General features: G+C 36.3%; 1 protein-coding gene across 1 annotated transcript; it reads right to left on the reverse strand.

Annotated features, from left to right (window-relative positions):
* Positions 1-8424: 8424 nt before the first annotated feature.
* On the reverse strand, positions 8425-10653 carry LOC115921558 (bone morphogenetic protein 3-like). Its single transcript, XM_030979100.1, has 2 exons — positions 10085-10653; positions 8425-9209 (listed from the first exon to the last, which is right to left on the reverse strand). The coding sequence occupies exons 1-2, from the start codon at positions 10586-10588 to the stop codon at positions 9018-9020; spliced, it is 696 nt and encodes a 231-aa protein (XP_030834960.1). The 5' UTR covers positions 10589-10653; the 3' UTR covers positions 8425-9017.
* Positions 10654-17112: the final 6459 nt, after the last annotated feature.

Below are 17112 nucleotides of genomic sequence, written 5' to 3' on the forward strand. Positions count from 1 at the left end.
CGCTGTAGCATCTCATTATAATCGTATTGCTACATGTGTATCCCATTGTATTAAGACGCTGTAGCATCTCATTATAATCGTATTGTCTTATATGTTGACCGTTTTGATCCTTTTTTGTATTTTATCTGACAGATAAAATACAATATATACTCGTTATAATGTAATTGAATGCTCTCATGTTACACGGAAATAAGTAAATCTTATTTTACAAGATAAAATATTTCTGTGTGACTTAATTTTTAGTTACAACCTAAACAAAATGAAAATGCTGTGTGATTTTATACTTTCGTTTTCAGTTTCAATCCAAACAAAACGGAGATAAGTAAATTTTATTTTACAAGGTAAATTTAGGCAAAATGCTGTGTGATTGTATACTTCGTCTCAGTTACAACCCAAGCACAATGAAACGCCAGACTACAATCAATTTTAAGTAATGATTAGTAATTAAAGTTTATACTTCCCTTCAACAATATTATTCTAGAAACAAATCTTCATCAACTTGTAATGTCTATTGCTTTATCGAGAAGCCTTTGCTATGTATTTAGAAAGACTTATTCCGTGTGCAGCACATTCTTACCTTCTATGAACATTTAGATCTTTAGCACTGCTCTTCACCTTTTTCCTAATAATGTGCATAATATATATACAGTTTGCTGTAAGAACATCGGTTCAACACCAATTTATAAAGGTATGTCATTTTAACTTAATATTTGGTAACTTAGATTTGTGCAGCTTGTTTATTCTGATGTTACAGTAGCATTTTAATCTAATCCCAGCGAATTTTAGTTGTTCTTATGTCTCCATTGGTAAAAGCTGTAAAATGTTAAATCTGGCCTTTAAAAATGAGATAAAATTTCGGCAAAAATAGTTTCAATCTCGTTTCATTTTCTTTGCTCCTCTAGTTTAAGCAATCGATTTTTTATATTGTTACTTACATATAGCCAGGAAAAACCTCATCCTGTATATGGACTTGTGTGTAACGCTGGTTATCCTGTCGGGTTTGATGTTACAAGTTTGTCGTCAATAATGATATAATTAACTTGATTACAGAGAAATGGTTGTACCGTTTTTCTCTGCTTATGAAGGCATACATATGTAAGGAAGCTTAACAGGCTCCTCATCTACTGTTCTGATTCGGTGGGTTACAGTTTCCGTGTGGCCCAAGTCCTCTTCTGAGGCAGCAAAGACATCACTATTTCGTAACAACAGTGCTTCTGCTTGTTGTCTCTGCTCCTCACTCAGTCCTTGCCATAGTAGTCCAGGTGTCTCTAGCAGTTTCATTCTACCTGTATCAGTTTGTTGGTCCCCACTTGCAACCATTCTTTGACACAGGACACTATTGTCATCGATCATCGATGCAAGTTGAAGAGATCCAATTGGAGTTCTGGTATCCTCATCTGTGGTATTGTATAATTGTACAGTTATTCTTCCCCTACACGAATGAGCCAGCGTGGGACTGGTGATTATTCCCTTCGGAGTTTGCACAATTTGGTCCACAATTACCGCAGTTTGGGTAGGACAAGTGGGTCCTGTCACCTCTATAGCTTGTATTGATCGAGCTGGGATTCTCACTTTCCCTCTTCCAGCTACACGAACAAGGCCCACAGTACTGTTCTTGTCGATCAATTTTTTGCTTGTGACAACTGACGTATCAGCTCCAATTACGGTTGCTAAGGTCTCAACTGGCAATCCTTGTAGAAAATTCATTCCAAGCAGAATGGGATGTTTTGGTTTATGTGTTGTATTTGTTACTAGAATACCTCTTTCTGGAACTGCAATGCCCGCAATAGTCACAGAACAAAAACTATAATTAATGTGTTTACAGACAATAACCCTCTGCGATTTGTGAAGGGATTTTCACAGACTGCTGGTCCCCTGCACAATCTGGTTGCCATCCAAGTTGAGAGAAGGAAAGAAAGAAAGACAATACCCTTTGCATGGGAACCAGAACACCAGGCGGCATTTGAGGAGCTCAAAGAGAAACTGTGTCAACCGCCAGTGCTTGGCTATGCAGACTTCACAAAACCATTTGAGCTCGAGGTTGATGCAAGTCTACAGGGACTAGGTGCTGTTCTTTTCCAGAGACAAGATGGTAAGCGTTTGGTAATTGCCTATGCCAGTCGAACGCTCAGAGGTACAGAGAAGAACATGGAAAGGTACTCCAGTATGAAACTTGAACTACTGGGGATGAAATGGGCAATTTCAGAGAAATTCAGAGACTATCTTATTGGGAGTACATTTACAGTGTTTACAGACAATAACCCTCTGGCTCATCTTAACACGGCGAAACTAGGGGCTGTAGAACAGCGATGGGTTGGCGCCCTCTCTGCATTCAACTTTGATGTACAATACAAACCTGGAGCGTCAAACAAGGTAGCTGATGGTTTATCTCGACGCCCCCATGCGTCACCCGACACTGCACAAGAGGCGACATATACTTCTGATGGATGTTGTATGGTAGTGGGAGCTACTCGGTTGCCAGAGGAACTCCAGCACACTCATGTCTATCCCCGATCTATCCAAGATGAGGGAGAAATGCTGGATAATGAGGAACCCAGGGAACAGTTGGAAGAATTTCAGCTTCTAGACTGGCTGGCTAACCACACCAAGATTCTACAATGGGCTTACCAAAAAGCATGGTAGTCATCTTCCTACCCTCTCTCCCTCATCTTGGATAGATCGGGGATAGACATGAGTGATTGCATCATTATGATCACAAATAATTACTTGCTACATCTGCTTTTTGGTAAGCCTTGTAATGTGATTAGTTGGAGTATGTTTCTATATTGCTTAAGGCTGATAGAATAATTTTGATGGCTCACTCATGTGGAGAATTGTGTTATATATATATGTGAAAGTAATAAATAGGGAGTGGCCTTCATTGCAGATCTATTTACTACATGAATTTCATAGGCTGAGGTAAACTCAATATATATACAATGTACATGTATGAACTAAATTGCATACACTGTATAATATAGAAGATGATCTGGAAAGCAGATGTAGCAAGTAATTATTTGTGATCATAATGATGCAATACTTACTGTAGTTTTTGTGTCTTTTAATTTTCTACAGCAACTGAAGTGACTTCATGCAGTCAAGGGTCTTCTACCCTCTTTTGTTTGATTCGATTATCATGAAATAAAGATTGGCCTCATATACCCAATAGAACCGCAACAACTGCTTCGTCTCATTTATGACTTCGAGTCGATACCCTCACACATACAAAAGCAAAGGTCAAACTACAATATTATAATTTATGCTAAAGTATTATTATTCAAACGGATATTCATTACAATGAAGAATTAGGGGCGGCGGAGCCTCTTGCTAAGTGGGACAGCAACAAAGGATGCATGATTATGAGTCATACCCCTTTGCTTTGATTGATATATTATTAATTTATATTTAAAATAATCTACGACAATCTACCATCTACATATATACATCGATAATTTGTAAAGCTTTTACATGTTTATACAGAACAACTGATTTATTGAAATTAATGCTAGCTTCATTTAGTTTGATCGGTTCATTGTATGTTAATCGCTACCTATGTTAGTTTTTCTCTGTTCATTTATATACGTACGATTGAAATAAACGAAATTAATCAAAGGATCCATTTCTATTTTTCCATTTACATTCTTTACACCTGATAAGTAGCTGAACAATAATAAATAAATAAGTATTAAAACGAATCACTCATATTTGTATATAAATATATTTTACTAAAGGCGTCATTACAGGGACATTTTGAGTGAAAAAATAGTCATTAAGTAGACATTGTCATTAGAATGACAATTTGTTGTCCTCTTAACGTTTTTTACGTTTTATTTCTCATAGAAGGCCCAATTTTGTCACATATCTCTCTCTATACAGTGCGTCCCAGAAAAAACGAAACCGAGAAGTATCGATGTTCTATCCTAACTTAATCACAACTGCAATTAATGAATGATACATATTTAGAAAGCTTAGAGTCTCCTCTTTCATGTGATGATACTCAGATAATGCATATTTCACGCATGAGTGATTAAAAGCAATTTGAAGGAAGGAAACCAAAAAGACATTTGGCGGGCGGTATCTGAATTTCGAAGAAATATTCACATTTCTAGAAAGTTGAGTTTCTGCCCTTTCATATGACACCTGAATCAGGAAAAATGAGCAAGGAATGACAAAGTTCTGTTTGTTTAAAGTAGTGCTTGCATTTCCATAATTTTATTAAACGAATTCGTTTTTCACTGGCTGCCTGCCGTATCAATAAACGAAATTAACAAAAGACTTAACTCCGTTTCGTTGACAATCAGCCGTAGACGAGAGTCTTCATGCATGGCTGATTGTCAACGAAACGGAGTTAAGTCTTTTGTCAAATCTGCTTTTTGCTACGGCAGGCACCCAGTGAAAACAAATTCGTTTGTTAAAATTATGAAAATGTAAGGGCTACTTTAAACAAATAGAACTTTGTTATTCCTGGCTCATTTTTCTTGATTGAGGTATCATATGAAAGAGCAGAAAATGAACTTTCTAGAAATATGAATTTTTCTTTGAAATTCAGATACTGCCTGCCAAATTAATTTTTGGTTTCCTTCCTTCAAATTGCTTTTAATCACCCATGCGTGAAATATGCATCATGTGATTAGCATCAACTGAAAGAAGAGACTCTAAGCTTTCCAAATATGTATCATTCAATAATTATGGTTGTGATTAAGTTATGATAAAACATCGATACTTCTCGGTTTCGTTTTTTCTGGGACGCACTGTATATATGTAATTTTACTAAAGGCGTCATTGGGGGGGGGGGACATTTAGAGCGAATAGGTGGGGGTAATGAGCACTATTTTTTGTTATTCAACATCCCCACCCCCCCCCCCCCCCCTTGAGCAAAACAAAAGATAAGGTAAAATTGTGGTTACCATCTTTTTTAAAACTTTTTTGTTGTTGCCAGGTGTGGGGGCCCCGTCTTCCTTTTTTTTTTGTTATGGTAAAATTGTGGTTGTCATCTTTATCCGCCACTTTGTGTGTGTGCGTGTGTGTGTATCAGAGAGAGAGAGAGAGAGAGAGAAAGAAAGAGAGATAGGTTGAGAGGGCGGAGAGAGAGAGAGAGAGCGAGCTTCTTCAATTTTCTTTCATTGCTTATTGAATCACTGATGACAATAACATTTCATTTTTAATGCATTTGAAAAGGACCATCTGCTTTCATGCACCCCCTTCCTGATGTGGTTACCCTACATAAATAAGACCCATTATTAATTCTCTTTCCATGTCTGTCTGTCTGCCTGTCCCCCCCCCACCCCTCTCTCGATTTTTTGTTCTCTCTCTCTCTCTCTCGCTCTCTGTCATACTCCATACACCCTATTAGAAATGCATTTACCTGTACACTCATTAAACGAAGGATTTAAAATAATTGAATGTTTAGAGCCCCCCCCCCCGGCTCTCGACCCCCTCTCTCTCTCTCTCTCTCTCTCTCTCTCCCTTTCTCTCTCTCTCTCTCTCTCTCTCTCTCTCTTTCTCTTCCTCTCCCTTCCTCTATCTATCTAATAACTCTAGCGAGCATGTTATTCCACATCTCTCTATTTCTATCCTTCCCCATCAACTCCATCCCAAAAGTAAATCAGTTACTAGTAATATAAACGCATAGACTTTCGATAAAATCTAACTAAGGCATTTTCAATAGCCCTTCGCAGACCATCGAAACGGAACAACAGTGTTATGGCATATTTCATAATCCGAACACTATTTCTTCAGGCATTACAATGGTGTACTGACAAATGCCGTCGAGTTTGTTTAATGAAAGTCCTTGTGATCATGTAATTTCTTTAACTGTGACAACACATAGGTTTTGACCTTTACCTTCCATTTTCTAAACCCTCAAAAATAATTTGGAAAATCAAGTATGGTCAATTATATTTCTCTATCCATGGCATAACCATCGCTTTGTTTAGTATTATTAGAAATAATTTGTATTCCTTTTTAAAATGATACCCCAAGGTAGAAAGTGAAAAGATGCAAAATACACTGGTCTTGTTCGCCTTTGCATTCAAATCACCCTATTGTCCAGGCCTTTTCATCAGTTGTTGATACCGGAGTGTTGGCTCAGTCAGTAGAGCGTCCGCCTCACAACCGGGAGGTCGTGGGTTCGAACCCCGGCCGCGTCATACCAAAAGACGTTAAAAGATGGGAGTTGTTGCTACCTTGTTTGGCATTCAAATCGCCCTATTGTCCGGGCCTTTTCAACAGTTGTTGATCTAGGCATGAGCTTCAGAAAATTAACAGGCGTTTCCAAAGTGTTTTGACGGATTAATGTCGTAATACACTTCGATAGTCTTCACAAACAGAATGAAAATGTGCTTGAGTAAATAAGATATTTAATATACACCAAATACTTTATACAGTACTTTACAAACATTAATACAATATTCAGGTTCGTATTCAATATAACAAACCTGTTAAATAGAACCCTATAAACATTTCACGTCATTTTGTAAAAATGCTGCATGTACTTTATACACAATGGTTGAAATTTGGTTGTCTTTTACAAGGTTTGAATATTAAAGATACTTTGTCCCTTTTGCAGCTAACATCAAATTCTGTAGAACTTTGCAGGAATCACAAGTAATTATGTCATGTATGTCCTATCTGTGAGATTTAAAAATTACCAGTGTCCAAGTATTCAAATTATGCAAGGAAACCCGTTTACTTTCTAGACTTCCCTGTCAGACACTATTGAGTGACTGACTGACTTCGTCATCTTCTTTGGAAATTACATACATGAGTTGTAAAGGGTACATGAGCATTTGTCTACATCAATAACCCACTTCTTGTAATGGCCCAAATCAAACTAATTGAATCTTTGTACAGCATAAAACGTACGACCATTCGATACAAGGGTCTGAAAATCAGACCATTACTTAGGTAATTACAATCACTTATGTCGTTTCGAAAACTAATGGTCGTTATGTTCCCACAAAAAAGCCATTTTCAAACCCTTTCGTTTTGAGGAAAGTTCTAAATAGGTATTTCTTTCAATGCCGTTGGAATTTAAATTTTTCATTTGTTGGCCTGCAAATGGGACATACACCTGTAGGCCTAGTACCTTTAAAGCATTGATCCACATAATCATTACGGGAAAGTTAACTTCTAGCCAATCATTACAGGTATACAGGGAGACGTTGGTGATCATAAATGTTATTTAGTGCCGATTTATGTATACGTAATATATATATATATATATAAATCACATTATTTATTTTTTAATCTAGTTACAGTTTTAGGCCGCTTAAAAAACAATGGTCGATTCCTTAATATATATATATAAGGGTTAGTTAGTTACAATGTGACAGCTTGGTTAAGATGATTATGTAACTTACACAAGTAATATACAATGAAAATGAACTTACAAAAATAGATTACGACAGAGGTTTGCAAGCTATTCATATCAATAATAATAAATTGGTATAGATAAATTATGCCAAGACCTTCACAAAAGGACACAAGTTATAATTAATCAAAACGATAATGCTTGAAAATTGAATTGAATTTGATTTGAAATAAAACAACGGGATCTTTGTTAAAGAATTACAAGACGATTGGGATTTCATCTGAATAACAGCCGAGTAAGAAACACCATACTCATACAGAAGTGTAAATGTAAATGTGTGCCTAATCTATTTTTAGACGATCAAAAGTGTAAAATAGTACATTTAAAAAATATATATTATGGACGCGGGTACATGTGGGAAAAAATTTTAAATAAACTTTTTAACTGTGTGTTCGACGTTCATTGGCAATTTCTACATTTTTTAAAATATACATGATTTTTGCCGAAAGCTCAAAATGAAATTAAAAAAACCTTTAAAGGAGGACTTAAAGTTTCCGATTATTCTGGTTTCATACATAGCTACATGTATGCAGTAACTTCAAAACAGGGTTTAAAAACATGTCATACGAAATTCATGAAAAATGATGAATCTCCTTTTCACGTATCTACATGTGTCATATATATTACATCAACTGTAAAGAGATAAAACGATACATATTTATAAACATACTCTATGTTCTTGTACGAATGAAATACAAATATACATAAATCCGTTAAATAGCTTGCAAGTGCAGATTAAATACAAATAAAAAAAAACTTCTCCCATTTATCTGCAGAGATTACATTTCTCTTGTCAATCCCATTGAAGTAATACCCAACACCATCTAGGTCCAAAAGTGCAAAGTTATGAATACAAAACGTGTAGGTTAACTTAGATCAAACATAAATGATAATCATGCTTGTTTCTTTATCATCTGATCATACGCCTTTCATTTTTAAAGAGAGGTTTACTTCCATCTTATTCAATGATAACTTGGCAACTCAGACTAGTGAAAGTATACATTTTCCATAATACACTCCATTTTATCTGATCCCGCAGAGATTTTTGCTACTCGAGTACTTTATCTTGTCGATATCTTTAATCAATCAACTAACATTTTTTTGTGGTATACCTGAAAAGTAATTATCTGTTCCTCATTTCTAACATTTAGTGAGGAACAAAACATTTTGTTTGAATTATAGCAATACGCGTGGAGCATGTAAATCATACAAAGAATCATAGGAAGAAAAAAGTAAGAACTTATATGACTTCTTGCTTTTTCGTACCTAATTTGAGTTGCAATTAACTATAAAACACCCATTCTACTCACTCTGCGAATTATTCAGTCATAATTAACATTCTATCAACGCTCAGAGATGATAGAGGTCGCTCTTCCATTCGACATTGCGTGATCTATGAACTCTTGACGAGAATCTCAGCTTAGTTGACAGGTTGTCATCGTTGTTGGTGGTTAATTTGAATTTCCTCTCCAAACGTCGTTAATATCCTCATTTTTTAATAGTGCCAACGAATATATTAAACTCATTATGTCATTGTTAAATTATTTGCAAACAATTCTTTTTAATTATTAAAAAAAAAAACGATTTTCACAGTTCATCGATTTTAAAGAGTTTTTGCGTTGCCGTTTTAAGGAGCGGTTGAGGCTCAGTGACATCCACATGATTCGACGACCATGTCACTGTATTTCTTGAGTGTGACGGTAGAGTCCTGTTCGATGTAGAGAAGGACTAATGGCTCCATCTTGTCCGGGACGCAACATGGGGTAGGCACCCCCGTTTGGACACCAAGCAAGTGCATAATACTCTGAATGAGGGCGTGATTAGATGGATGAAGTTCCTAAAAAAAAGATTGAAAGAAAATCACGATCAAGTATAAAATCATTCTTGTATGAACGAAGCTAAATATAAAAACTTCTACGTAAACATCAACACCACACCTGTATGTGTGAATCTACTTTAAAGGGAAATGATTAGAATCTGTATTAACAGAGACCAATGTTGATTTTCCGCTATCGCCAATAGCGCTTCCTCGCTATTGGGTCTCGACTGATTATGGAAGCTCGTATACACATGTTGTATAGTGTCAACGACTCAATGGACACCTCAGGTTTATATTAAAATCTTCTAAATAAGAACTAATTATTTTCAATCTAAATACATATCCATCGGATACTTGACCTACATGCATTCGCGGATGAGCAAAGGATTTTTTTTTATTACGTTATTAAAGGTAAAGACCAGTATTGGAACGCCCCAATTTCAAAAAATGAAATAGAAGCTCTCATTACCAATCATGTGAAAGAATATGTTTTGACTAATACATGATGATAAAAAAATTGCCGGAAACCGCCTACTAATTCATATATTTGGTAAATTTGTTTTTCTCATGGTCTGTGAGAGATATAGGGTAGTCCCATATACATCTTTCTGTGTATAGTGCTTGTAACTTTATAAAGAATGGGCCAAATTTCTTATTATTTTGATGATTCCAGAACCTTGCAGATGCTAGATGCTAGATGATCAACCTTTTCTGATCGATTCCACAACGTTTCTTTCACAATGCAATCGCATGACCATAACTGGTCTTTACCTTTAAAGTCGAACCGCTTTACTTGTATAAATTATACAGACGTGCTCTGCGTGTGTAAGATTTTATGAACAATTTTAGACTCTTTTATTATAAATGTCATCTACTATTTTCATTTTTCTCACCTTTTGGATTGGGTAGGCGCACTGCCCAGCACAGTAGAATGCCTGGAACGTCGCTGGAGCAATGACGTAATCATCCCAGCCAATCGCCTGGAAGTCGACATTCATAGAGTGCCTATCACATACATTAGTAGCTTCCGTCGGTGTTCCGATATCGAGATGCTTAGGGCGTGGCTTGTTCAGTTTCTTCTTCCGAGCACGGGACTTCTCTTCCGCATCCAGCATCATATTTTTACTCTTATCCTTTTTTCGCTGATTCCGCGCTCGCCTTCTATTGGACTTGATGCGTCTCATGTTCTGCTCCGCGAAAAACGAGAATGCTGTGTGCGTCGTGGCTGGGAATGTTTTTCCGATCGGATTGAGAGGATACTCGTTGTTGTCTACCGGTTCGACGTCGACAACTTCGTTGCTGACGAGCGTTTCGTTTTCGTCGAGGGTTTCTTTCGTGTCATTGGACCCCGCGCTTCTGCGTCGTCTTACTCCGCTTTCTGGGAGCAGCGTATCCATTTCCTGTTTTGCCAACTTCTCCGCCAATCGTTGCCAATTCGATTGCGCGTTACCTTTCTCCGCTGATACATGTATATCTCATTGTATTAAGACGCTGTAGCATCTCATTATAATCGTATTGCTACATGTATATCTCATTGTATTAAGACGCTGTAGCATTTCATTATAATCGTATTGCTACATGTATATCTCATTGTATTAAGACGCTGTAGCATCTCATTATAATCGCACTGCTACATGTGTATCTCATTGTATTAAGACGCTGTAGCATCTCATTATAATCGTTTTGCTACATGTATATCTCATTGTATTAAGACGCTGTAGCATCTCATTATAATCGTTTTTCTACATATATATCTCATTGTATTAAGACGCTGTAGCATCTCATTATAATCGTTTTGCTACATATATATCTCATTGTATTAAGACGCTGTAGCATCTCTTTATAACCGTATTGTCTTATATGTTGACCGTTTTGATCCTTTTTTGTATTTTATCTGACAGATAAAATACAATATATACTCGTTATAATTTAATTGAATGCTTTCATGTTACACGGAAATAAGTAAACCTTATTTTACAAGAAAAAATATTTCTGTGTGACTTAATTTTAGTTACAACCTAAACAAAATGAAAATGCTGTGTGATTTTATATTTTCGTTTTAAGTTTCAATCCAAACAAAACGGAGATAAGTAAATCTTATTTTACAAGGTAAATTTAGGCAAAATGACGTGTGATTGTATACTTCGTCTCAGTTACAACCCAAGCACATGAAACGCCAGACTACAATCAATTTTAAGTAATGATTAGTAATTAGAGTTTAGACTTCCCTTCACCGATATTATTCTAGAAACAAATCTTCATCAACTTGTAATATATATTGCTTTATCGAGAAGCCTTTGCTATGTATTTAGAAAGACTTATTCTGTCTGCAGCACATTCTTACCTTCTATGAACATTTAGATCTTTAGCACTGCTCTTCACCTTTTTCCTAATAATGTGCATATATATATATAGTTTGCTGTATGAACAGCGGTTCAACACCAATTTATAAAGGTATGTCATTTTACCTTAATATGTTGTAACTTGGATTTGTGCAGCTTGTTTATTCTGATGTTATACAGTGCGTCCCAGATAAAACGAAACCGAGAATTATCGGTGTTTTATCGTAACTTAATCACAATTATAATTGATAAATGACACATATTTGGAAAGCTTAGATCCTCCTCTTTCATTTGATGCAACTCAATATGATGCATATTTCATGCATGAGTGATTAAAATCAATTTGAAGAGAGGAAGCCGAAAAGTCGTTTGGCGGGCGGTATCTGAATTTCAAAAAGAAAATCACATTTCTAGAAAGTTGAGTTTCTGCCCTTTCATATGACACCTCATTCAGGAAAAATGAGCTAGGAATAACAAAGTTCTGTTTGTTTAAAGTAGTGCTTGCATTTCCATAATTTGATTAAACGAATTCGTTTTCACCGGCATGCCTGCCGTATCAACAAACGAAATTAACAAAAGACTTAACTCCGTTTCGTTGACAATCAGCCGTAGATAAAAGACTTCATGAATACTTCAAATGAAAGAAGAGGATCTAAGCTTTCCAAATATGAAATATACAGAACAACAGATTTATTGAAATTGATGTTAGCTTCATTTAGTTTGATCTGTTCACTGGATGTTAATCGCTACCTATGTTTGTTTTTCTCTGTTCATTTATATAAGTACGGCTGAAATAAACGAAATTAATCACAGATCCATTTCTAGTTTTCCATTAACATTCTTTACACCTGATAAGTAGCTGAAAAATAATAAATAAAATGACAATATTTTATATATATATATATATATATATATATATATATATATATATATATATGTTGATATATTATGTTATATATTATACAAATAATGAATGGTTATGAGTTCAATAGAATTTTAATCTTTCAACGAATGAAAATATTCGCACTATTGAATGAATGAAAAACATTAATTATTTGTTTTATACAACATCGAAGAACATCTAATAGAACGTTAATCAACAAATTATGCTTTACTCATTATATAAAAGATAAATTAAAGTTGGAGTCAAGCCTTCTCGATTACATTCAGATTGTCTTCGCGTTAGATACACGCAGGGATACGCGTACGGTAGAGAGGTGCGCAGTCTGCATATAACCAAAAATGCACGGCGAATATAACCAAAAATGCACGCCCGTGCAATAGAACATCTATTAAATATCATGTGACCAACAATCCTCCTATCAAATGACAAAGATCCACGTAGGTGTTGTATTATTATAACTAACAAATTTTTTAAACAAACAAACAAACGATAATTTCGTACGAATCTCACTGTTTTTCTATCATCTTCCCGAATTTCCATTGTCTGAAAAAGGTTAGTACGGCGTTCGTATCAGTTCGTAATGGCATTTGTGACCGAGGCTTTACACATCGCCCGGCAAGCTATTGCGACTATTCTGAAAAATCGCAAGAATTACAGCAAATTGAATTGCGTTGCGAATCGCCAAGATTATTGAACTTTTCAGCAAAAAAAAAAGAAACGATTTTTGAATCTTACCCTTTTTTCTGTAGGTATGAACACCCCTCGTGATATTACATGATCGCGAGCAATAATTCGAAAAATAAACGATAGGGCGATTTCAATAGAATAATATGATAATTTCAAGTTTTTGAAAAATTCACTTATTTGCATATTTATGGTAATTTATGCAAATAAGGTAATAAAATCACATTTTTACCCATAAATCATATATTATTCATATTTAAGCATTCTTTGTCACTACATACACTGTTGGTCATAATGGTGGAATAATTATTTTTACCCCAGTTTAGGGAAGGATTTTTAAAAATTATTTAGTTCTAATAGATCTAGATAATGGCATACATTCTCAGATTCTATTGAATATTAATTTGCGAGTGTTTGTTTTGCGTGACTGCTAAATCATATGTGTGCTACTATGCTAATCAGCTAGGGAACCTACGTCCTTAAATCATAATTGACAGTAATGAGGATTAATGCCTCACAAAAGGGCACTAATATAGCTGATCGACACGATTTTTATCCTGGGGCCTCACAGTATTACGAGGCCATTGCTTAGCCCCTGAATCATGACTGTACGCAGTGTTTGCTAGGGTACGCGGCCCCTTCCACAAATCCCCCAAAACGAAGAAAATGCAATAAATTTTCAAAAATTCATTGCATTTTCCCCCGGCCCCCAACAGGAAAAATTCTTCTGTGTGGCCATGCCTTGAACCATAATGCATGACCCTGCAGAAGAATTTTTCCTGTTGGGGGCCGGGGGAAAATGCAATGAATTTTTGAAAAATTATTGCATTTTTTTCGTTTTGGGGGACTTGTGGAAGGGGCCGCGTACCCTAGCAAACACTGCGTACAGTCATGATTCAGGGGCTAAGCAATGGCCTCGTTACTGTGAGGCCCCAGGATAAAAAATCGTGTCGATTAGCTATATACTAGTGCCCTTTTGTGAGGCATTAATCCTCATTACTGTCAATTATGACTTAAGGACGTAGGTCCCTTAGCTGATTAGCATAGTAGCACACATATGATTAAGCAGTCACGCAAAACAAACACTCGCAAATTAGTATTCAATAAAATCAGAGAATGTATGCCATTATCTAGATCTATTAGAAATAAATAATTTTTACAAATCCTTCCCTAAACTGGGGTAAAAATAAATATTCCACCATTATGACCAACAGTGTATATTCATTAGACCATTTGGAATAAAAATATGACAAACAAATTTGGAAGAGCCAGCGTATTCCTTATGTTATCTCTTTTTTTTGATAATTCGTCGCTGTTTTCACGAAGTGACGGTAGTGAACAAAAATTGCATTTACTTTGCGTTACAATTTTCCTCACTACCGTCACTTCGTGAAAATAGGGACGAATTTCTTATGTATTTCATTGTTTTTCAAACTTATGTATTTTATTGTTTTTGTTGTTTTATTTCATTTCTTACTACAATTCAACTATTTTTACTCCCAAAACAACCACCTAAACTTTAAACAAGACCCAATAACCAATTTTTTGGAAAAATGGCATTTCCATATGTTTTGTACACAAAGCACAAAAATGAGCGAGTTTCGGGCTGACATGCAAAGACAAAATGTCACGTGACCTTGTAACTGTAGGTCCAATTTTCAAGAATATTTTGTTAAAGATGCGCAAGACTCGAAAGAAAAAATACAGCTAGCGGCGGGGCCCCATCTAAATGCGTTCCCGAGCAATCAGAAAAATCGTGGAGGGGGGGGGGGGCATAATGCCCCCCGGCCTTGTTAGGGTTTAGGGGAAGATTCTCAATCATGGCTATGAATGCAACTCTCCTGAGGTTTTTTGTGGCTTTGTGTATTCGGGCATTTTTCTAGGAGATTTGCATGTGTCTGTGTGTTTTTTTTTTGTTATGGTAAAATTGTGGTTATCATCTTTGATCCGCCACTTTGTGTGTGTGCGTGTGTGTGTGTGTATCAGAGAGAGAGAGAGAGAGAGAGAGAGGGGAGGGACAGAGAGATAGGTTGAGAGGGCGGAGAGAGAGAGCGAGCTTCTTCAATTTTCTTTCATTGCTTATTGAACCACTGATGACAATAATATTTGTGTTTAATGCATTGGAAACCGACCATCTGCTTTCGTGCACCCCCTTCCTGTTGTGTTTACCCTACACAAATAAGACCCGATTATTAGTACTCTTTCTATGTCTGTCTGTCTGCCTGTCTCTCTCCCCCCTCCCCACCCCCCTCTATCAAATTTTCTCTTTCCGCCTCTCTCTGTCATTCTCCATACACCCTATTTAAAATGCATTTACCTGTACACTCATTAAACGAAGGATTTAAAATAATTGAATGTTTAGAGCCCCCCCCCCCCCGGCTCTCGACCCTCTCCCCTCTCTCTCTCTCTCTCTCTCTCTCTCCCTTCTCTCCCTCTCTCTCCCCCTCTCTCTCTCTCTCTCTCTCCTCTCTCTCTCCCTCTCCTCGTTCCCCCTTCCTCTATCTATCTGATAACTCTGGCGAGCATGTTATTCCACATCTCTCTATTTATATCCTTCCCCATCAACTCCATCCCAAAAGTAAATCAGTTTAATACTAGTAATACAAACGTATAGACTTTCGAGAAACTAATCTAACTAAGGCATTTTCAATAGCCCTTCGCAGACCATCGAAACGGAACAACAGTGTTATGGCATATTACATAATCCGAACACTATTTCTTAAGGCATTACAATGGTGTACTGACAAATACCGTCGGGTTAGTTTAGTGAAAGTCCTTGCGATCATGTAACTCCTCTAGCTGTGACAACACATAGGTTTTGACCTTAACCTTCCATTTTCTAAACCCCTCAAAAATAATTTGGAAAATCAAGTATGGTCAATTATATTTCTTTATCCATGGCATAACCATCGTTTTGTTTAGTATTATTAGAAATAATGTTTATTCCTTTTTAAAATGATATCCCAAGGTAGAAAGTGAAAAGTTGCAAAATACACTGGTCTTGTTCGCCTTTGCATTCATATCATCCTATTGTCCGGGCCTTTTCAACAGTTGTTGATACCGGAGTGTTGGCTCAGTCAGTAGAGCGTCCGCCTCACAACCGGGAGGTCGTGGGTTCAAACCCCGGCCGCGTCATACCAAAAGACGTTAAAAGATGGGAGTTGTTGCTACCTTGTTTGGCATTCAAATCACCCTATTGTCCGGGCCTTTTCAACAGTTGTTGATCTAGGCATGAGATTCAGAAAATTAACATGCGTTTCCAAAGTGTTTGGACGGATTAATGTCGTAATACACTTCGATAGTCTTCACAAACAGAATGAAAATGTGCTTGAGTAAATAAGATATTTAATATACACCAAATACTTTATACAGTACTTTACAAACATTAATACAATATTCAAGTTCGTATTCAATATAACAAACCTGTTAAATAGAACCCTATAAACATTTCACGTCATTTTGTAAAAATGCTGCATGTACTTTATACACAATGGTTGAAATTTGGTTGTCTTTTACAAGGTTTGAATATTAAAGATACTTTGTCCCTTTTGCAGCTAACAACAAATTCTGTAGAACTTTGCAGGAATCACAAATAATTATGTCATGTATGTCCTATCTGTGAGATTTAAACATTACCAGTGTCCAAGTATTCAAATTATGCAAGGAAACCCGTTTACTTTCTAGACTTCCCTGTCAGACACTATTGAGTGACTGACTGGCTTCGTCATCTTCTTTGGAAATTACATACATGAGTTGTAAAGGGTACATGAGCATTTGTCTACATCAATAACCCACTTCTTGTAATGGCCCAAATCAAACTAATTGAATCTTTGTACAGCATAAAACGTACGACCATTCGGTACAAGGGTCTGAAAATCAGACCATTACTTAGGTAATTACAATCACTTATGTCGGTTCGAAAACTAATGGTCGTTATGTTCCCCAAAAAGCCATTTTCAAACCCTTTCGTTTTGAGGAAAGTTCTAAATAG

The sequence above is a fragment of the Strongylocentrotus purpuratus genome, unplaced genomic scaffold (genome assembly GCF_000002235.5).
Source record: "Strongylocentrotus purpuratus isolate Spur 01 unplaced genomic scaffold, Spur_5.0 spur5_scaffold_10, whole genome shotgun sequence".
In the NCBI taxonomy this organism is placed as follows: Eukaryota; Metazoa; Echinodermata; class Echinoidea; order Camarodonta; family Strongylocentrotidae; genus Strongylocentrotus; species Strongylocentrotus purpuratus.

What these genes read in the sequence shown, in the direction of transcription:
- LOC115921558 (XM_030979100.1), bottom strand. Translation starts at nt 10,588, where the DNA reads ATGGATACGCTGCTCCCAGAAAGCGGAGTAAGACGACGCAGAAGCGCG. An exon ending in GCGCCTACCCAATCCAAAAG is followed by an intron (nt 9,210 to 10,084) that starts GTGAGAAAAATG and finishes TCTTTTTTTTAG; the next exon opens with GAACTTCATCCATCTAATCA.